The 22,466-nt window shown below is 42.0% G+C and overlaps 1 protein-coding gene across 6 annotated transcripts in view; it reads right to left on the reverse strand.

Annotated features, from left to right (window-relative positions):
- The window catches only part of Smarca2 (SWI/SNF related, matrix associated, actin dependent regulator of chromatin, subfamily a, member 2), a 173,719-nt gene that overhangs the window by 79,095 nt on the left and 72,158 nt on the right, over positions 1 to 22,466 (reverse strand). For all 6 annotated transcript variants that reach the window (XM_010640120.2, XM_010640123.3, XM_010640125.3 and 3 more), the window contains exons 19-24: positions 20,894 to 21,007; positions 12,878 to 12,985; positions 11,983 to 12,069; positions 9,102 to 9,148; positions 6,675 to 6,841; positions 1,690 to 1,853 (exon numbers count right to left, since the gene is read on the reverse strand). In XM_010640120.2, coding sequence (XP_010638422.1) covers positions 1,690 to 1,853; positions 6,675 to 6,841; positions 9,102 to 9,148; positions 11,983 to 12,069; positions 12,878 to 12,985; positions 20,894 to 21,007 — 687 coding nt within the window. The remainder of the gene's footprint in view (positions 1 to 1,689; positions 1,854 to 6,674; positions 6,842 to 9,101; positions 9,149 to 11,982; positions 12,070 to 12,877; positions 12,986 to 20,893; positions 21,008 to 22,466) is intronic.

A 22,466-nucleotide genomic window follows, 5' to 3' on the forward strand; every position in this document is an offset into this window, starting at 1 on the left:
GAAAAACTTGCCAGGTGTGGTGGCGCATGCCTTTCATCCCAGCACTAGGGAGGCTGAGGCAGGAGGATCACTGTGAGTTCAAGACCAGCCTGGGCTACATAGTGAGTTTCAGGTCAGTCTCAACTACATAGTGAGACCCTGTCTCAAAAAAACCAAAAAAAGACAAGAAAAGAAAAACTTAAGATCAGCCTAGACAACTCAGCAAGAACCTATCTCAAAAAATGAAAAGGGGGCCGGGTGTAAAATCCTGAGTTCAATCCACGGTACTGGGGGAAAAAAAAGGGCTGGGGAAGTAGTTCAGTGGTAGAGCACCCCTGAGTTCCATCTCCAGTACCATGAAAAAAAGTGGGAGAGCTCTTCAGTAGGAATCTCCTGGAATCTTTCCACCACCTCCTCCCACTAAATAAGAAATCAGGAATCTGGGGAATGGTGTGTAGCTCGGTGGTAGGGCAATTACTTAATGTGCAGTAAGCCCTGGGTTTGATCTCCAGCACCAGGAAAAAACAAAACCAACCAACCTTGGGGTACAGTGGAAGGGACAGGAAGCAGCTGCATGTACTTTTTAAAAATTCAACTCTAATGCACCCCCCAACTCCAGCACCTTCCTGAGGCCTTTCCTCTCTGTCTTCCTGGTACACCCACCGGAGGGGCAGTGCTCCTGGGGAGGAGAGCCTGGCTGAGGGAGGATCCAGGAGAGGTGGCTACAGAACGCACGTTCACAGGTTCGCCGCGTGTTCCGTTTCACCGGCTTGAATCCGATAACTTGTTCTAAGACGAATCCAAGCCTGATGCCTCTCATTCTACCCAGTGTCTCATCAGCAGGCAGGAAAACCAGTGCCGTGAAGGATGAATTTAATTGTCTATTTATGTCTAAGTACTCCATGATAAGGATAACTCTACTTACCTGGTAAAAAGAGCTAACAATGATAGATGCTGCATGGAATGTGTTTTACTCATGACTTTAAACTTTTTTTGGCGGGGGGATTGAACTCATGCCCTTGTCCTTGCTAGGCAGGTGCTGGAACCACTGAGCTAAATCCCCGGCCCTTACTGGTGACTTTAAACAAAACACAAACTATAAGGTAAAGTACCCTAGGAATTGTTAGACCTCGAGGAAGTTATCCAACCCTCCCTCTGAGGATTATTTCCTGGATTGTAAAGATGCAAACAGTTTATCAACTACTTGCCAGGGTGGCTGTAAAACCTGAAGAAAGCAGAAGGGAAAGGACAGGAAAAGGCTGGCACAGAGTGAGGGTCCAGGAAGGGACGGCTGCTACCATTCTTGTTATTATCTGTGAAACTCTTTCTTTTTTAGTGCTAGAGACAGAAAACTCGGCTTTCTGTATGGGAAGCTCATACTCTACCACTGAGCGACACCCCCCACCCCTGGCAAATTCTGCTCTGTCCTGCACCAGCTGTGATTTTTCTCAATGGCGACACCAGGAGATGGGGATCCAAACTTAGCAGAAATGGAGTTTTTCCACCCCAATCTTCAGCGTGTATAGGGCACTGCAGAGTCTATGCTCGAAGAGAGATGAGAAACGCCATAATAATTGGTTGGCCTTTCTTTTGCCTTCGGAAACCACTTAGGTGTTTAGAAGTCACCCTATGCTCTCACTGTGAACGACGGAGCGGAGCACCATTTAGTCCCTGCCCACGGGAGGCCTAGTGCCCACCTCAGACACGCACCTGATGAGGGTTCCAGTCGCTGTCAAAGATGACCACCGTGTCAGCCGCCTGGAGGTTTAGGCCCAGGCCTCCCGCTCGGGTGCTCAACAAGAAAATGAAATACTGGGACCCAGGCTCATTGAATTTTTTCAGCAAAGCAGCACGATCTTCAGACTTGGTGGTGCCTGAGGGGATAAAAAAAACAAATTTGCCAATTAACTCCTGTCGGAAAACGGCACGACAAAAAAAGGCCTGCTTGCCTGAAAAATCACCCAGCATCCTCTTAACATCAGTGAGGTAATCACCAAGATTTTTGTACTTTTGAAAAGAACTTCCAATGTTTTGCAATTAAGAAAAAGGAAAGACTGTTTAAATATTTATGATGGGCCCCTTTTGCAACTTTACAAATTCTACATTCTTATCCTAATCCAAGACTTAATGAAAACATTTCCTGGATCTACTTCTATGCTTTAAAATACCAGATACATTTTAAAAACCCACCCACCCACATACACATTCCTAAAACAATTATTATAAGGGTTTAAAGCAACTTCACTTATAGGCATTAGAGCAAGGACTTCCTTATGCCCAGAGAGTGCAAACAAAAGGAAAGGTGATCTCTACTACTTTACCATCTGGATAGCTACTGAATATGGTACCACAGAAAGGTAAAATGTGAACAGATACTTCTACTGGTCCCCAACAAGACCTGAAGCTATAATAACAAAAAAAGAAAAAGAAAAAAGAATCTCTTAGTTCATTTCTTAGGTTAACATGCTGCTCCGTTGGGTTCAGAAGATGCTGAACTCAAACCCTCCCACACAGAGTAGGGGGTCAGAAGCCTGGGGTGTCTCACACCTGTTGGAGGAGGCTTCAAAACAACGAGTCAGAAGAGAGCACTGGTATCGGAGTGTGGCTTCCTTTGGGGACATACTTGCGTTCCAAATTAGCCACTCGGTCACCTCCTATCCAGTGTAACAGATTTACCCAGCTTTTTCACAGATTGCATCATGGAAGGGGAAAGCACAAATACAAAACCAATCAGTATTCCATCCAAATGTACTTCCCTAGAAAAGTGTAAATGCTGAGTTCTAAGAAAGGCTGCAGGCTTTCTACCTGGGAAGTACGCATGTTATAGGATACGCCATGACTGGCTGCTAGACAAATATTATTTCTATGTGTTGTTCTTTTTTTCTAGGGGAGAAAATATAACAGTAATTTATTTCAGACGATTAAAACATTTTAAGTGATTCCAGCTAAAGGAATCAAGTTACGTATGAGGGTCAAGTTCCCCAACATGGGGGATCTGTTTTTCACATTTAGTAAAAATAACAAGTATCCTCCTGAGGTAGGAGGAAAATCTATTCCCTACATACAGCAAATGGGGATTAGGAACCAGGAGTTTGTGGGCTCTCCATTTAACAAAGCAACATTCTTAAAACTCCATTGACTTTCTGAATTAGAGTTTTGTTTGGTGAATTGCCACAATGAATTATAGGAATTTAAATTTGGAGGAGGGACATTAATGTACTTTGTTCAGTGAGTTTTCAAACATGTGGAAATCTTTTTCCTTTTCCTTTCAGAACTCCTTTTCCAAAATCATCATGAACTATTTATTCAGCATGCTAAGGAAGGCATGATTTCTCTTTTTGCTATGAAACCTTCTCTTTTTTTGCCTTACCAGATGGAAAATTCTTTTTTAAAAAAAATCACTCATGTGGATTAACAGTACATATATTTACTTGTTGGTTTAAGCTGAATGAAAAGCCACCCCCTCAAAAAAGACCCTTCTTAAATGAACAAAGGGTGTGGTTTCCAGAGCTAATGACATCTCTTTTCTGGAAAAAAAAAAAAATCACGCATCTCATGTACTCTGAGGGTAGAAGTTCAACAGTTTCAACCAACTGAGATATAATCTGGTAATGATCACATGTATTAAGATATCAATAAAACTAAGAATATGTCTACTTTGGATAAAATAACCTTAAGTGCAAAACAAAGCACTGAAAAACAGAAATGTCAAAATTACTTCATCAAAGGAGTCCTCGTGCCCTATGTAGATACTTTAAGCAAAGTCATTAACCATATACCTGATGTTTGTTTGTTTATTTATTTAAACATTTACTTATGTATTTCAGTACTGGGGATCGAACTCAGGTCCTTGCTCTTAAACGGCAGGCAGCAGAACCACTGAGCGAAATCCCCGGCCCATGATGTCTATTTTAAACTGTGTAAATGGCTGGAAATCTGACATTAGAAAACAAACAGAGATTCAATCACTTTTCCGAAAAAGCTATAGCATTTCTTCTCACAAGGTTCGAAATCTGCTGAGTCAAAGTTTCCCAAGTCTGGACCTCTGCTGATCGTCAGCACTTTTCAGCAGTCTTCCTGGAGATTCAAACTACCACATGAGTCTGTCCGAAGGAAAACTCCTTACAGGTGCGCAGTGTTGGACGTGCTGGGCTTTGGCATCAGTTTCAGAGTCTTTTAGACTCTGACGTACAATGTAACCAATTATAAGAGCAGAATTAATAGCAAGGGCAGTTGCCATGAAAATTATAGAATGTGCCAGAAGGAATACACTGCTAGACTTTTATGATTACTAATTTTAACTGAGTTTAAGCTGCTCTTGGAAAATTTAATCTTCTGGGATGAAACTTTACTACTTGCTCTCATTCAAAAATCATTTCCAATAAAAACAAAAGCAATAGTGGAATAGTAGAGAAATATATTTCATGTAACCATAATCTTTGCAGAAAATAATTGCTCAGCTTTCAACGAGTCAATTTTCTCCCCCGAAGTAAAACTCTCAGGCATCAAATTCAGCAGTGAAAATCTGCAGACATTTTGGCGATTAGGTGGTAGATTGGCGGTGGCGCTGGGTAGGGGATGTACCTGGAAGGGTGTGTACTAATTTATCCGTATGTGTACTGATTGTTCAGTAGTTTTGTTCACTCCCAAAATGAATGGCTGCTGTTTCAGGCAGAAGCCAGACGGCCCTCTCAAGCCAAGTGAAACACTTTATGGAACTTACTTTTTCTCTTTCCACCTAATAAGGGCTCTTTTAGAACAGGGAGTGGTGCATTCATTTTGCATTTTAGTTTCTAGTTGTTTTCAATTAACCAATTAGTTCAATAACTTTAAGTTCAAAATCATCATTAAAATGTCACTACAGAGCTGAAGTATATCTCACTAGGTGTGCTAAAACTGAGCTAATGTGGAGTAAGAGAAATCCAAGTTAGAACCTGGTGTTATCATTTGTCTTTGTTTTCTCCCGGGGAAATCACAATAGCAGGGATTAAAAAGGTCTAACAATACCTTATTTCTTGAGAAAGTAAATAATGCAAACAAAGTGCTTTCCCTGGTACCCTGCTTATAGCATTAGCTGTTAGGACTATTACTGTTCACAACAACAAGGACAGCAACAGACAGAGCATTAAAGAGGAACTTTCAAACTGGCAAGAAAACTTTGATGATTTGCCTCAAGAAGATCACTTACCAGTTTTATAGATTCAAATATTTTCAGGCTGCAGTCCTGAGACAGGTGAGATTAAAGTGAAAATGCCACCAAGTAGCAAACAGTAGTTACTAGAACAACTGGCGGGGAGGGAGATCCAGGGGTCATAAAGCCTGGTTGCCCTCAGTCTGAGAGGTGTCACATGAGGAAGAGAGAGTCTGAGCTCCGCCATCACGGGGAGCCAGGGGTCCAGCAAAGGGAAGAAAGGAGGCAGGGGATGTGGCAAGCAAGACGGACGGGGTAACACGACTCCATCTACAAATTCAAAATTAATGTTTACTGAATCATCAGTTCTCAGTGACTTTGGAGGGGAGAGATAAGAGTTTGGAAATTATTAAATTATTATTAATTATTATGATCCAAACAGAGTCTGTCAGATGGTGTAGTTAATTTAAAATTTTAATAATACTCGGAGAGGTACACAGAGAATTCTCCCAAGAACTCAAAGAAGAAAACCTCTGGCAAGTCTGAGTTTGGTATGTTTCCAAGGGCAAAATGGAGACAAAATGTTGAGTTGAAACTAAAACCAAGCCTTCTGATAGAACAAACTGAAAATTTCCTCTTCGTTTAACAATAACATTAATGCTGCACTAGATATAAACGGGTAATAGCAGTTCAGGGTTCTTTGTAGCAGGGACTAAATGCATCCCGCCTGACAATTACCTCCTATTCCTGCGTCCCACTCATGAAGCACATTATCCCTTGTCACACATCAAGACTGGGATATCTTTAATCTTGAAAATATTATGGCCTGTTTCCAAATAATAAGTGTAATTTAGCATTCAACCTTAAATTCATGTTTCCTTCCTTTCACATCTGCTTGTGAATGCTTAGGGCTTGGTATTTAAATTTCACTCTTAAAATCAGGTAAGCACTTTATACAGTTTGCAAAATCCAGGAAACAATGAGGTTACACCTCTTTACATTACAGGTGGATATATCCTATTCAGAAAGAAAGGCTTTAGTAACAGATACAATCGCAAATGACCATCACATTGTTACTAAAAGAGGCACAACCTTTATCCTTTATTTTGTTTGTTTGTTTGTTTTTTGGTACCGGGGATCGAACTCAGGTCCTGTGCTTGCGAGACAAGCGGCAGAACCACTGAGCTAAATCCCCAGCCCCTTTATCCTTTAAAGTATGTCTCCACCGACGGAGTTAAAATCTTGTCGACATATTCTACATGAATTCATAAGAGCTGATTCTAAGAGCAAGGAGGACTTAAAAACTCCAGTTTTGTTTACTTATGGGACTCTTAAGTGACTCTAAATTCACTTGTGATGATTTGTAGGTGAGATAAACTATGCACATGATGTCAACATTTTTAAGCCAGGGGATATAAAAATTGCCATCTAGAAAATGTGCACCTACCCTTCTAGGCACTTCCTCAGTTTTCCTCCTTCTTTTTGGCTGAGATTGGATCTAAGTGGCACTATCTCTGCATGTTTCAGTCACACAGATTCTGAGCCTAATACCTCCCGCACTTACCATCAAGACGCAGGTAAAGGAAGTTCCGGAAAGCAAAGTAATCCTCCATGATGGTCATGAGAGATGTCATCTGGCAGAAAAGCAGCACGCGGTGATTAGTCGCTCTCAGTTTTGGCAGAATACGATCAAGTAGCTCAAACTTTCCTGAGGCCCGATACAGCTCAGCCCTGAGCCCAAAAATGCAAAACAAGAAGACAGTATTACTGCTGTCTTCCTGAAGGATCCCGTAGCACTCTGATTTTTCTTTCTTTCTTTCTTTCTTTCTTTCTTTCTTTCTTTCTTTCTTTCTTTCTTTCTTTCTTTCTTTCTTTCTTTCTTTCTTTCTTTCTTTCTTTCTTTCTCTTTCTTTTTCTTTCTTTCTTTCTTTCTTTCTTTCTTTCTTTCTTTCTTTCTTTCTTTCTTTCTTTCTTTCTTTCTTTCTTTCTTCTTTCTTTCTTTCTTTCTTTATTGCACATAGTAAACATTCAGTAAGGAACTGTGGAATCAATGAAAAAATACCAAGTCCAAAGCAATGGGAATGTGTATTGAAGAAAGAAAATATATTTATCTAAAACCTATAAAGGGTGTATTTTCCATGCTAGGTGGATGGCAGATTCTAGAAAGAAAAGGAAAGCCTTTTGTGCGCCTAATACTTTTCAGGGTTTGTCTCATTCAGCTTTCTCTCTCTTTGCCTTTAAGTCTCTACTATTAAGTATATAAAATTGTTAATTTAGGGTACTCACAATTCATTCAAATTCTTACTGAGCACCTACCATGTACCAAGCATAATACTAGGTTATGTGTATGGTGAGAAACAAAATCGATAATTGTAAAATGTGCTAAATACTGCAAAGAAAAATACCAAGTTACAAGGAGAGGACCCACAGTAATATATGGCATGGCACCCTCTGTCGATTAGAGAGTGAGGTCTGGGAAACTTTGGCCCTGGTCTGATGACACTTTATAAATCAAGTTGTTTTAGAACTCAGCCATGTTCACTCGTTGTCTGGCCGCTCTGCTTTCCAGCTACACTGGCCAAAATGAATGCGTGTAACAGACGTTTTATGGCCACAAAGCTGAGTCTTATCCTCTGACCCTTTACAGAAAACATTTCCCAGTCACTGGTTTAGAGTAGGAGGGGTGATCATCCTGAAGAGATAACATTTTAGCTAAAACTTGAGAGAATGAGTTAAATGGCACCCAGGTGAAAATGCGGGGCTGTGGGTAGAGAGGAGGAGATTCCAGAGAGTGTTTAACCAAAATACGGGGGGGAAACTGAGCCAGGAGAAGCGAGAAAGAAGAAGGGAATACAGAGCGTTCTGGTTTTCGGTGCAGTGGACAACTGGTGTGTTTTAAACAGAGCTGGCTGCATTTTACGCATCACCTTGGACACCGTCCAAGTGGCCCGGGGAGAGACTAGAATCCTTCTTCCTGCTTCACCACAAGCCAAAAATATGAAGGCAGCTGACGGCGATGATGCCATCGTACAGAGAAAGGCTAAAGCACGGCCCTTCTCCTCCACAGTTCGCCCTGTTTTCCCTCCATCAGTGCACGTTACGTGTTATTAAAACCTAAGTTTAGGATTGCTATGGGTTGGAGAACCCGCCAGTGCAGATACAGCCCACAACACCGAAATGTAGCCCTGGGCTGCTTGAATTTGTGACAGTACACACAACTTCTAAAAGATACCGCCCCCGGCCCTCTTTTCATCCTGCAACACTGGTCAGGCTGCTGGGAGCAGGGGTGACCATCAGACCCAGAGGGAAGCGAAGCAGGAAGAGTACAGAGATTCCTGACATTGTTCTGGCATCGGCTGCGGTTCCCCTCTTGCCGAGTAACTCTGACTTCCTTTGGGATCCAACCAGGACCCTTCTACCCCACTAATACATCTTCCCTGGTGCAAAACAAATGCAACAGACTTTCTGCTAGGGCAAGCTTCCTCTTGCTGCTGCAAGACATGATTCTTTTTCCTGGTCACTGCTAATGAAAAACCCTTCTTACGTAGGCCGTGCTTTGCAACGAAAGGCCTGGAAATGGTATACGTTTTTAACAAATGAGACATTTCCTTCCGCGCACGTGAGTGCTCAAGATCAACATGAAATTTAATAAGATAAATTCTCTTCAAGCCCAAGCTACACCTTTGGTTAGAATTAACAACCCTCAGGCTTCAGCAACATTTTAGAACATCAGGATACTGTTATGTCTATTAAGTGAGATCTATGTCCTCTGAGGAGCCCACTTGCTCAAGGCAAGTAGTAATTTATGCCAGTAAAGTAAAAAGAGAATGCGGGTATCATTTTCGTTAACAATTTTGGGCCTTCCGCTGAGAAGCAAAAAGAGCTAAGGCGATCATGGTATTACTTTTGTACCAGAAAATACTTTATAAAGAAAGAGTTCAGGTATGACCCATAATATTATATTTTGAAAGAAAAAAAACTTAAGATTTACCCATTGATGACCCCATTTGAATAGCCCAGGTGTTCAGCAAAGGATTCCTGTAAAAAAAGAAGAAAGTAACTTTAAAAATGCAGATTTTTAACTTAGTGGTTTGTCTTTTAATGAGGCTATCCTATAGGTTTCTAGAGAACAAAGGCAACAAAATAATAAAGCAGTAAGAAAACGTTCATTGTGGAGTGAACCAGAAACTCCTTGTCTCTGACGTCAGATTTTTGTCCCAGCAGAAATAGATCTTGTGAGTTTCTTTGTCTCTGGTCTCCCAGATGAGAGCCCAGCTCACAGGTCTGATGGCGACGGAGCATTAGTGGGCCCAGGGCTGAGCCGGTAGGTCTTCCTAGGGATCCCCCTGCGTAAGGAGTTGAGAGTCTTAAACTAGAGCAAGAGCTCCGTACTACCAAGTCAGGATTAAAATGGAAGCACAAATGTCAAGCAGAAAATAACGGCATAAAAATGGCAGTGACCATATAACGCCATTCTGAGCGACATCCCTAACAGCCCATCCACACTGTGCTTTCTTTGCCCACTACAAATAAGGCCTAAAGGTACTCTACCCTCACTGTTGGGCTTCCATTGTTAAAATACAGAATTACTTTACCCCTCCCTACTGATTCAGAGGAAGAAAGGTTGGGCTGTCCTCTGAGTTTTCTCTATTTCCACTTTATGGAAACAAAGACCATCTCAGGGGGGACAAGCGAGTCACACTTTCACACTGGTCACCAGCTGTCCCCTCTCTGCTTCCCTCTTCGGTGTAGCCTTTCCTCGAAGGGGACCACATCTTTCTCTGTGGGCTCTACTCGCAGCTATGCTCACCACGCGGAGCCAGGCTCCAGCCCCTCAGAGCAGCACCCTGCGGCACAACCGACAGAGAAGTTCAACGGACAGAGCCCCACTCCCCTTTCTGGCCACACTGCTACTCGCCCCTGTCGCTGTGTTTACGACACGTTTCGCTTCTGCCACTGTCTACAAGCAGGGCTGGGAAAACAAAAGCCATGTTATGTGTCCAGGGACCGTGATGAGATGAGGTCTCAGCATCATTTAAAAGATGTTTCGCTTCTGCCACTGTCTACAAGCAGGGCTGGGAAACAAAAGCCATGTTATGTGTCCAGGGACCGTGATGAGATGAGGTCTCAGCATCATTTAAAAGACAAGGGTTTCCATTTCTCCAGAGTGAAGGTGCCCAGCGAGGCAGGGAGAACAATAAGGAGACTGACCTTTTGGGTGGATCTGGTCTCCACAAGGGACTACGTAGCAGACAGAACAATACAGACGCACAGAGCATCTCAGACCTGCCAGTGGATTCTCCACCAACTCCGGCCCTACCTGTGCCCCCGAAAGAAACTGGAGGAGAGAAGTCACCCTCTTTCCCTTCCTTCCGGACACAGCCCAGCATGTTACAAAGGGGATTTTTTTCCAGATAGCCAAAATGCAGGAGACTGACATTGAATTTTTTTAATTTGTAAGTTCCTCAAAGCCTTGTATGGGTCAGATGAAGTCTTACAGCTGTCTTCCAGAAAAATGGAGGGGTGGGCAACATGACCCAATCCTTTCTATCACTGCACTTTTTTCCCAGCTCTGCTGCCCAACCTACACTCTGTACTGACTCACGAACATGGTCATTTACGAGATGCTCTGTATATTATTACTTAAAAGTTAATCTACCTGCCAGTCTCCTCGTCAGTTATTGCGCTTGTGCTACAGACCAACCTACTACAGCTGGGAGACACTGAGTGACTTAACCAGGGTCCCAAAATGGCCTGGGACATGAACTCACTAGCACCTGCTGGAGAATTTGCTTAAACTGACACATACCGTCCTCTATACCCACAGACGTTCTCTCTTATGTTTGGACCCTGTCCCCTGCATCTGTGGTGCCCACAGCAGAGCTGGAAGGCTTTCTACTGACCCAGCATAGTTGAGACAGGACTAGTATATGGGGCGGGTGTGAAAGACGTACTCTGACCTAACAGGCACCATCACCCAAAACAAGGGAGGAAAAAAGAATACTTAAAATTAAAAATACTTCAATCTGTGTGATTAAGTTTTGCTTTTACAGAAGCTTCTGTTAATCACTTTGAAGCAAACTGGTGCAGATACTGGACTGATACTGCAATGATTTTCTTTTTGAGCATTTGCTGGATTTTCACTAGAAAGCTGGCCCTATACTGGCAAATTACTGCCCCCAGGACCATGGGCTTCTGCAGCAACACTGAAAAACGGACTCAGCGACTATAGCTCCTTTTCATTACTGCTCCAGCCAAGTGCCCCTAGCGGAGTGGTGAAGTGAACTTCTCCTACCTAGAGAACAAAGCAGAAAATGTCCTCGCCCCTAAAACCAGCTAGCTTTCTAGAGACCTGAACATTAGAATAAAAGCCAATTTACAACATCACAATGGAAAGAAGACAGGAAAAATATAATCTAAGGCACAGAATAAAGCCAGTACCTTTCCCAAGCAAAATATTTAAAGAACATCTTTCTCTTCCATATTTATAAATACATTATTTTAATATTATTCATAGCATCCTTCAGAGAAAGCTGGGTATACTTGTCATTATCTTCAATTTCAGATCTCCTACTATAACAAGGTAATTCACAGTACGTACCCAAGCCCATATAATCAGCCCTGCTTACACCATTTTCTCACTACTTTAAACCCTTAGTTACAAACTTCCAGATGCTCAGGTGCTTGGTACCAATAATAATCTACATCCAAAAATGTCATGTTTGTTAATTCTGCTTGGAGAACTCTCAGATCATGCTGTTTGGACTTCTATGCTCATGCTTTGGATCTCTTTCAGCTTTTCGCTGTTGTTTTATAGACTAAGCTTATTAGGATTACCCCAGTCAGGATCAAAATACAGGATACTGACTTACTTCGATGTGTTGAAACATATATGGGTGGTTGCAGATCTTTCTCAGCTGCATGATAGTGTTCATCAGTGTCTTTGCACCTCCTTTTCCCTGAGAACAAATGAGAAGAGACAAACGGAACTAATTACTTACTTCAGCTGTTTCCGATTTTTAACAACTAGGCTCGCAGGCTGCACAAGGGTCTACCTAGCTAGTGGAAGTAACTGTGCAGCATGGGCCAAGTCACGGATTCAAACCCTAGCACTGCCAATCACTTACTCACTCAATCAATCAAAGGCTTTTTTTTTTTTTTTTTGGTACCAGGGATCGAACTCGGGTCCTCGCGCTTGCAAGGCAGGTGGTGTAACCACTGAGCTAAATCCCTGGCCCCAAAGGCTTCTTATAGAAAGGACAAAGGGCTCTAGGTCCTCTCTGTTACCTACATACCTTGTAGTTCAAACCCCCATTTTTTTTCTAAGTTACATAAAACATCTTCTTAGGACAGCTTGTCCTACAGAAAAAGTGAATCTGGAAGAAAGATGTCAAGTTGCTAGCTTTGTGACGTGACTGTCTACTCCCTAGGATTCTGGAAGACAGAGCGCAGAACAGATGCCCTGGGAGTAAAGTAGATTTTAAAACTTTCTAAAATGCCATGCGACACTTCAGCAGAATGTGTTTTCTGCAGAACTGACATGAACAGAGCTAATCTTTTGGTAACCAGAACATGCTCCCTCTTCCCTTCTGCCCCAATGCAGGTAGCCGGTTAAGAGGCTTCCTCTGGCAGTGACGACAGCTACAAAAAGGCCCAGGCTTTTACTTTCACGAATCAGCATTAGCAGGGATGCCTCCTGGAAACAGTCAGGGGCACGGCACCAGATGCGTCCTGGTAACTTTACTTCTGCCAGCTTCTACAACGTACCTTCTTATCTTTCTCAGAGCCATCTGTGAGGAGGATGCCCTTGGCCTGCATGTGGCGGTAGAGAATCTTTTGCAGAGCTGACATGTCACACTTGATCACATATTCCACCTGGGGGAGAGAACAGGAGGCAGGTAGGAGCAGGAGGGAAGCGCCATTTGAAGACAACTGTTGAGACACGCTGCTGGCAGCGCTCCTGGAATCTGGAAGTCACCTGTTTCCCCTTCTTGGATTCAGGGGTGGTGGATGGGACAGGTTTATGGAAGAAATAGGACCCTTACTGTTCCAGGCACCAAGATAATGTAAGACCCTTAAAAGGCTTTAGGAGGCTGAAGCTAGGGTCATGTTTTCTAAAATTTCTCCACTTGGTTCCATATTTGAAAGAGAATGGCTTAGCAACTACTCATACTCAAAACTGATCAGTTTAGAATTTTTTCTTTTTTGTAGGAAGAATTTGTTGGGAGAAAGATAGCTTCTGCCTAAGAGAGACAGAAAGGGGACTGGAAAATGGGCCACCCAGAGAACATTTTTGTACTCCCTCTTCTTAACTACAGTACATCCCCCTTTACATGAACAGAACACTAGCAGAAAAAACATATAAAAAAATAAGATATAGGCCGCTCTCTAACCTTTTCCCCTTGGTTATGTGTAGGTGTCCCCACTGTCAGCTTTATTAAAGTGACACCTACAGCAGACCTAGGGTGACTGTCGTTAGCTTCTACTCCCAACAAATAACAGGATACGATGTGGTGAGGAAAACAGGTTAAGGAGAGGAATCAATCCACAATTGGACAGAACTTCACAGCCATCCAGAAAAGGGCAAGGCCTCTTATGCTCCCTGTTGAAATACTGCAAAGTCCATTTTAAAGGAGCTGAAGGGAATTCACATGCCTGCCCCCTGTTTACTATACACCTGCCACGCTTTATCATACTCCGAATGCATAAAATCTGCCTTCATTATTTCCTCTTACTGTTTTTCTTTACTTAAAAACCCCAAACAGACAAATGCGCAATTTTCATAATAAACATCAGATTAATGTCTAGAAATCTGCAGAAGATGATTAAAAGGAAATCAGTAGGCTGCCTAATGTCTAATAAACTGATGAAAATGATCAGGTTATTTTTAGCTCTAAAGGCCAGAGAGAAGAGGTCACAGATGAAAAGAGGCTGCGTATTCATTCAATTTTTACTTTAAAAGGAACCTATCTGACATTGAGAAATGGGAAGAAAGGAGCTAAAGGTGTAGGGAAGGTGGGACAGGTAGGGGAAGGGTAAAAAAGAAAAAAAAGTGAGATAATGAAAAGATGGAAATAAAGTGTTTGTAGATGGGGAGGGGATGAGGGGGTGAAGGGAGGGCAGGGACAAGGGGAAAAAATGAGAATCAAGACCTGTCATGTAGAGGTACAAGATCCCAACAATGAATGTAACTGTACTGTACCCCTAAAATGTACCAATAAACTCAATTAAAGCTGAAAAAAAAAAAAAAAAGGAACCTATCTGGTATCTGGCCAGGGCAAAGAGCTCATTTTGATCAATCCAGTCAGATTAGATAAGGCATGTTCTTTTGCAGGAAGGAAAAGCAAGTAATCCACCAAAATTCTCCTTTAGTTTATAATGACTTTGTAGGGAGAAAAAAAAACCAGCCCTCTAATTTTAATAAATATCTACACACTTAGTAAGTATGCCTTTTGTGTCGGACAATCTTGATTATGCTATATGTTTAAAGTACCACTCCTTTATAAATACTTACAATTTAAAAAAACATTATTTGTGCGGCTTCCTAGAGGTATAACTGACAAAAATTACATAAAGTGTACAATGTGATGCTTTGATGTACGTATGAACTGTGAAATAATTGTTACTATCACACTTTCTCAAGATTTCAGAGCTCACAGTGAAGCTTAAGCACAGTGAAGAAACAGTGAACAACTTTAGACTTTTTAGCAAGTATAGCGGTAAAATGACATCAAGCACCAATATTAATGAGCTCTTTTGATATTTCAGGCCCTGTGCAAAATACCTCACACATCTTTTCTCATTCAACCCATACTAGAGCTCTATGACATAATCACATTGTCTTCTCAATTTATAGACAAAGAGTCTGAGCACCAGAGCGGTTAATCTACTGGCCAAAGCAATCATTACGCTGTGGTAAAGACAAGATTTGAAAGAGAGTCCATTTTCATAAGCTGCTCACTAAGGGTCACCAAGGAGTCTTTCAAGCTTCCTAACTCTGCACATGCTCACCTTCCCCTGGGCCTCCCTGGGCCTCCCTGTAGCCTCGTTCACACTCTTCTGCATGTGGGGGACATAAGTGAGGCTCGCTAAAAGGTGCATTAGGTGATGGCAGGTCCAGAATTAAGGGTAGAATACTCTCGCCCTGCCCATCAGCAAGCTACGGCTGAGAGCGGGAGGGAAGGGAGCATAGGAAGCCGGAGGTGACAGCAACGCCAAGCACCCTCACGATGGCCACAGCAGCAGAGACGAGCTTCCTCTGGAGGACCCGAACACTGTTCGCGGAAGGGGAAGGCGCCTAAGCCCCCTTTCTGGTGTGATTATGTGGTAACAGCCGCTGGTTTTATACACACGACAATCACGGTCATTAGCTGCACAACTGCATTTTACATTTGCTCCAGGAACCCCTCCAACAACTCCACACACTTTTGTCTTTCCACTGCTTGCAAAGTAGGGTGGCCTTAACCTAAGGGCTTCTTTCTAAATCCTAATGTGCCTGAAAGCTCTTCTTAACATCTTCCCCAATCACCCTATCAACTGAAACTGATTGTCCCCTTTCACCTCCCTCAAGGAAGCCGGTCACAGAGCTTGTGGACGATGTTCCCTTGTAAGGAAGACACAGCACAGCACAACTTCCTAACGTGTATGGGGTCAAGGACCCACAAAGCCGCCAAAAGGCAGAAATCAAATGAGCCAGGCAGCAAGTGTGAGCGGACAGTCAGATTCTCCAACAGGACAGGCTCCTCTTCACACTTCGCCCGGCACAATCTACACAGTCTCTCCTGGGCGTGTGGTGGGACATGCACACGTGCCACGTGGGAACCAGGGTCGATCTGCATGTCAAACATTAATACGAGGTGAATTTTTTTATTTTTAAGAGAAAAGTAAATGTAGCGAGCACTAGGACACACCCTGTGTGCACGCTCTGGAGACTCCTGCCCTAAAACACTCGAGAGCCCGCATCACCCATTCTGTTAAGCTGGATGACGCTGCTCTCCACCACCATGAGGTCAGCAGACCTCATCTCCAAGCCAAGTGTGGTGACCCCTCCCACCACCACACCTTCCATTTCTGGGGTCGCCCCTGCACCTTCCACCCAGCACCAGTACAGGATAAAGCAGACAGCAGGCAAGTGATAGGTATGGATTGGGAAAAGCAGCACACGGCATGGTCCTGATGTAGACATACAGAGACCAACAGAACTGAGGTGAGAGAAGTTCCCACGGTAGGTGCCAGCTTCAACACAGCTGGGTCTGAGTGTAGCTCCCTAAAATGTGATGGCGCCTTAAAGCATGAATGTGAGCATTTCTCCACATGTATGCAGGCTGAAGGAAGGGAAATATATGACTTCTGGATGGGGATGATTCCCCCAAGGAGTTAGGCGTGGGAGACTTGCTCAAATTACGTTAATAAACAAACTGGTCCCTGTAAATGTACAAATCTGGTGATTATATTGGCCAAGAGTCTCTTCCTATATAATAGTAAAAGGCCGGGGATTTAGCTCGGTGGCACCACACCTGCCTCCCAAGCACAAGATCCTAAGTTAAATCCCTGGTACCAAAAACAAAAAACAAAAACAAAACAACTATACAACTGCAGAAGGACCTGAGTTTTATTCATAATTTCTGCCTGCATGCTGCTCTTCATTTATAATTTCTGTTCCAAAAGGGTAGATTATTAAAACAATGACCCTAGACCACTATATGTGATGTACAGTATGACTCACTTTGTGAACTGAGATTTTTAAAAAATATGATTCAATTTATGAAAGTCCCAGGTTCTGGAACCTGTGGCATGAGAGAGGAACAATGGTAATGATTAATTGTATTAAGCATTCCAAGCTTTCACATAAAGAATATGAAACTGTTCATAAAAAGAAATATTTTTAAAGTATCTCATGCAAATTATACTAAAATCAGGGATAGATTTCAGGTAGCCGAGCCTCTTGCTAACCGCACATTATATGTGTATTTTAATACTTTTAGACATCGATACATACACAGCAATTTGCATAGTTGATTCTTAATGATATGATTTAACAAAGAAGAGAGTCAGCAGTGACAGCCTCAACTGGGAGCTAAATTGAAAAATCAATTTTTATTTAGCTTAAGTTGTTTTATATAGTTCCTTTTCTATGAGTGGGAACTCTTTCCAGTGTGTAATGAATGGATTTCATGCCAGCAGACTGGTGGTGGTGGTTGGGCACACTATATGTCCTTGCTCATTAGTATTCCATTAGTCTAATACTAAAACTAATTTTCTTATACAGTAGAGATGCCTTTACCAAACTGTGGCCTTCCCGTACCTGCTTTAGTTTCACCAGAGGGAAACACATATAATGATGACGCTGCTAAACAACGTTAGACATTTGAGTAAAGCAAATCAAGTTAAAACATACCCACCACACAGCCATTGAAATGGCTACAAAAGCTTGTTTTAAAACTTCACAAAGGGCAAGGGATTTAGCTCAGTGGTGCTACCACCTGCCTCTCAAGAGCAACAACTGGAGTTCGATCCCCAGCACCAAAAAAAAAAAAACTTCATGAGACCAAGTACTGATAAAAATGTGGAGGAACTGGAACGTTCACACACTGGCAATGGGACTACAAAGCAGTTCAGCCAGTACAGAAAACAAAGCCCACATTTTTCAGAAGATTGGATGGTTGACCATCCAACCGACCCTCATACTCCTAGGTGCTTGCTCAAGTGAAATGAAAAGCTACGTTCACACAAAAACCTCTATCTGCACAGTGTTTACAGCAGCTACATCCATAGTCTTCAGAAATTAGCAACAACCCAAAAGTGCCTCAAGTAAACTGGAACCCAATCTGAAGTATATTCCACACAGCACAACACTGTCCAACAATAAAAAAGAACCAACTGTTGTTTAGCACAGTGACCTGGATGATTCTCAATCAAACATGCAACCCTGGGCGAAAGAAACCAGATATAAAACGTTACATATTGCCTGGTTCCACTCATCACATTTTGAAAAAGACCAAGCCTCAGGAATGGAGAGCAGAACCAAGATCCCACAAAGCTAAGAGTCGATGGAGAGTTTGACTACAAGGGTAGCACCAGGGAAATGTTGGAAGGGCAGGGGATAAAACTGTTCTGTGGTTTGGTTGTACACATGGGTAGCATAACTATGTATTTGTCAAAACTCACAGGACTAAATACCAGAAGGAGTGAATTTTACTATTTGTAAATTAGTACAGAGAATTAAAAAAAAAAACTTTCTTGATCCTTTTTTTAATAAAAATATGTGAGAACAATTGCGATGGAGGTATCAGCCTTTTTCTGCCATCCTCTAGGATTCCTTTATGGATTCTTTTACAGGTCAAGTAAGACACGAATGTTGCTGGTGGCTGTAAGCAGGAGGTAGCAAAAGAAACCTCCTTACCTTCAAGAATGACAATTAAATTTCCAGCTTTCCCCAGCTTAAAAAACCCTACCAAGGCACAAAAGGTATAGCACGAACACTGGTCAAGCCAGATCAAGACAGTCACATATGGTATACAAGCAGACTGAGTGATCCTCACACAGGAGAGATGTAGTTGAGCCCCAGAAAGTACAACAAAGATGAGAGAACAAGGAGAAAGTCCTGCAGTGGACAAGGGAGCGCAACTCCCATCAACAATTACAGCAGCAACTCAAGTAGGAGTAGGGTCTATGGCAGGAATGTCTCTCACTTGTTAGTCAGCCTCGTGCCTGGCATAATGTTATGAGCACGACGTCCCCTTCACCCTCATTCTGAAAGGCAGACAGATGTTTTCAGTTCACTGTAAGAACACGGAGAGCCCTGTCGGTTAAGTGATGGTTATGTATACATAGTAACTGAGGGGGGGTGCAGTGGGGACCCAGGCCCACCGCTGGGCAAAGGCCATGGTTTCCACCCACAAGACACCCTCCAGAAATGGCAACACAGTTTTCTTTAAAGGTAATGAATACCTATAAAGGTGTCCATGAACAACGCCACACACAGATTACTATACACACCTCTAATTTATAAGCACAAGTACTTTTACGCAGGAAACTTACTCTTGACATTCTGCAAGCAAGTACATTTTCTCAAGTTTATTATCCTTCAAGGGTACTCAGGAAGCTCTCTTGTGGAAAGAACCACAGGGTAAATATTTTAGTAAAGCAAAGAATTCCTTCTTCATAGAACTGATCGCACCATAATCCTTATGCTCTGAATGTTTGGATTTTCTTAAAGCAGAGCACACCTTTAACCTGTAATGTGTTTTTAAGATCAATCTATATTAGCCAGTCCTAAAATGAATAAACAAGATTAAGGACTTTCATGAAATGAATAAATGATCACCTTTCCTTTTATACCTCTTGGAAAGAAGAAAAATAAAGGAAGTTTGGGACATCCTAAAATTATTACCATTCCATCTCTGTAACTTGCAGGATCATGCCAACAGCCAGGAAGGCAACCAAGCAGCCACATGACCACTGCAAACACTCACCAGTTTAATGTTTCAACTTAAACTCAACTCACTCAACTTCAACTTGAACAATACGGGTGCTACTCAAAGAGGTGAGGACCTCAGGAAGTCAAAGGAATAGAAACAGCACTCATTCCCCAAGCTGCCTTCACCAGCAAAATAAAACACTACAATATTTAGCCTTTTAATATGATAAACGTATTACAAAAAATGTTATTCTTAATTTTATTCTATTAATGAATAGGGAGAGGATTAGGGAATAAAATTCTCAGCAAAGTGATCAACTCTGTACACCATCTTGCCAACTCCCATTTTAAAATGAACAGGATGAACCAATCTGTCCAAAAATAGTAGTTACCCAGAAAAACCACAATCATGCAAATATAAGACATTTAGGAATTGGCTCATCTAAAGAAACTCAAAAATATCTCATGTGACAAAAAGACTATCTTTAAGAGAATGCAATTTAGAATTCCAATGTGCACAGTGCCAAAATATGATGAGATACATAGTAAACTAATACTCAAATACAACCCTGAACTGTGGAGCTAAGGCTTAAAAGACATTCTAAAAGGAATGGAAACTCAATTTCCAAAGAGCAGTCCGAAAGAACTGTTAACAGGAATTTAATTTTATGATGCAGGAGAAAAGCCGTATCCCAGAATAATTAGATGATGTGCTTGTAATCTGCACAAACTATTTTTCACTTACTATCAGAATGGTGACATTACAAACATTCACATTTGCATAAACTTTCAGGAAACCTGGCCGATACTTTTTATGCCCTTGAATAAGGGCACAAGTCCTAAACTCAAATCCATATTTGCCTTACAAGCAAGACAATTTTGCAGCATCTGCAACAGTAACTAAGGACAGTAAATTAAAAAAACAAAAACAAAAACAAAACACCAAAAACCTAAAATTAAAATGCAATGAGGCCCAATGGATTTGATAATTTTGTAAATTCTTCCCCAAAGCTTTTGAGAACCAGGTTGAAAATGCTACAGTTTCCCTTCTCTCTCTAGGTGTGTCTAACAAAAAATCACTTTGGGATATTTTCAAGATACCTGTGACTAATACATAAGCCTGCTAATTCAGAAATGCAATTTTAGGGTTAGGCATTTCAAATGTATTTGCAGGGATAAAATAAGAGCCTCACAATCTTTGCATTTGCAACATGTTCTGTGCATGCCTGTAATCCCTGCACTCAGCAGGGTGAGGCAAGAAGACTGTGAGTTCAAGCCCACCTGGGAGGCAAAGCAAGTTCAAGGCTATCCCAGACTTCAGAGTTAGACCCTGTCTCAACAGAAAAACAAAACAAACCCCATACTTTTTCTGGAAGCTGAGATTCAACTTCTTTCTTCAATCTTCTCAATAAAAATGGTCTCAGCACCTTGTGCAGACGCCTGATGATCAGTATGGTTTCTTCTTCATTTAAATCCACCTACAAAGGAACCTTAGATGAATGTGGGGTTTTTAAAGATGTTTCACACAATAAAGCATTACGTCCACTTGTGTGTTTCAATGCACAAATTAAAGTTTACGTGCATTAAAACCAGGCGTATTCTGACACACCTTTGAATTGTTTTCCCATCTCCCCACTCTGAATGGCTGTCACTGTCTGATTGCGGCGTTCTCTGGAAAAGGGTGCAGAAACCTAGTTCTAGATCAGTAGTGTTATCAGCTCCAAATTTTATGGCATCTTACTAGAAATACAGACCAAATGAAGTTGCCAAGCATTGTGACACTCATCAGAAATCCCAGCTGCTTGGGAGGCTTAACCAGAAAAACCATAAATCCAAGACTAGCGTGGGCAACCTAGTAAGATCCTTTCACAAAATAAAACTTAAAAAATAATGGAGGTGTTTTGAGAGGGCAGCTCAGTGGGGCAGCACTTGCCTAGCATTCATGATTCAACAGACGCTGGGCTCAATCTCTAGCACAGCAAAACCAAACAAAACAAGGCAATTAAAAAACCCTCACTGAACACCAAGGCAGAATAGGAGACAAAGGACAGTAGTAATGTGTTCCTTCTTCAAGTTGAAGACTTCAGTGAGGCCTTGACTTTAGTTGTCTCAGAAATGTAACGAGAGAACAGGAGCTTGAAAAAGGAAAAGAAGCGCAGAGCAGATCCTCTTCATGCTGATGGGTCCCCTAAGTTCCTCCACACTGTAACTCCTCTCTTTTCTTCTGCCCTAATTTTGGGCAAGTTTCATCCTAACTAGGAAATCCTCCTTTTCTCTATGAACCTCCAGGGAGCAGAATCTATTGAGATTACTTTCTACAAATGGGAAAGCCAATGAACTACCCACAGATGGTACCTGTGCCTATAAGTTACCTCATGATTAAAGGGCCAGAGAGTTTAAACATAAATGTTTCTGATGTTTTCTTAGTGACTTTTCATTCCCGTAGTTAAAGAACTACCAAAGGAATATTAAATTTGAAAAAGGCTCCCGGTACCCTCCAAAAATGGCTACTCTAGGATTTCAGGAATATTTCTGTACACATGATATGAAGGCTTATACTAAAATCAGAAGAAAAAAAAAAAAACGTGTCCAGGAAATTCCAAGTAAGTGAGTCTGGTTTTACACACAAACAACTCTTTACGGAAACACTTTGAGGGGGAAGCCCAAGTTTATAACAAAGAAAGATTTGTTTTGGGGGTTCTTATTCAGTGGATGGAGTTAGTCTGGGTCAATTAATTCAGCAAATACATCCATGTGCATCTTCCCGGTAGCCACTGTGGTTAAGTGTTCCACTAGTCAGGAGCATTCTCTAGGGACCTGAAGGGAGTTAGGGTGTCCCTCCCACACCTCCAGGTTCAGAGGGGGAAATAATCCAGGGATGAGACCACAGCTACCCACTGACGGGTTTCATAAAGCGAGCAACACTGTGAGTTCTCT

This window comes from Fukomys damarensis, unplaced genomic scaffold (genome assembly GCF_012274545.1).
Source record: "Fukomys damarensis isolate Sample0158 unplaced genomic scaffold, DMR_v1.0_HiC HiC_scaffold_31, whole genome shotgun sequence".
Lineage (NCBI taxonomy): Eukaryota > Metazoa > Chordata > Mammalia > Rodentia > Bathyergidae > Fukomys > Fukomys damarensis.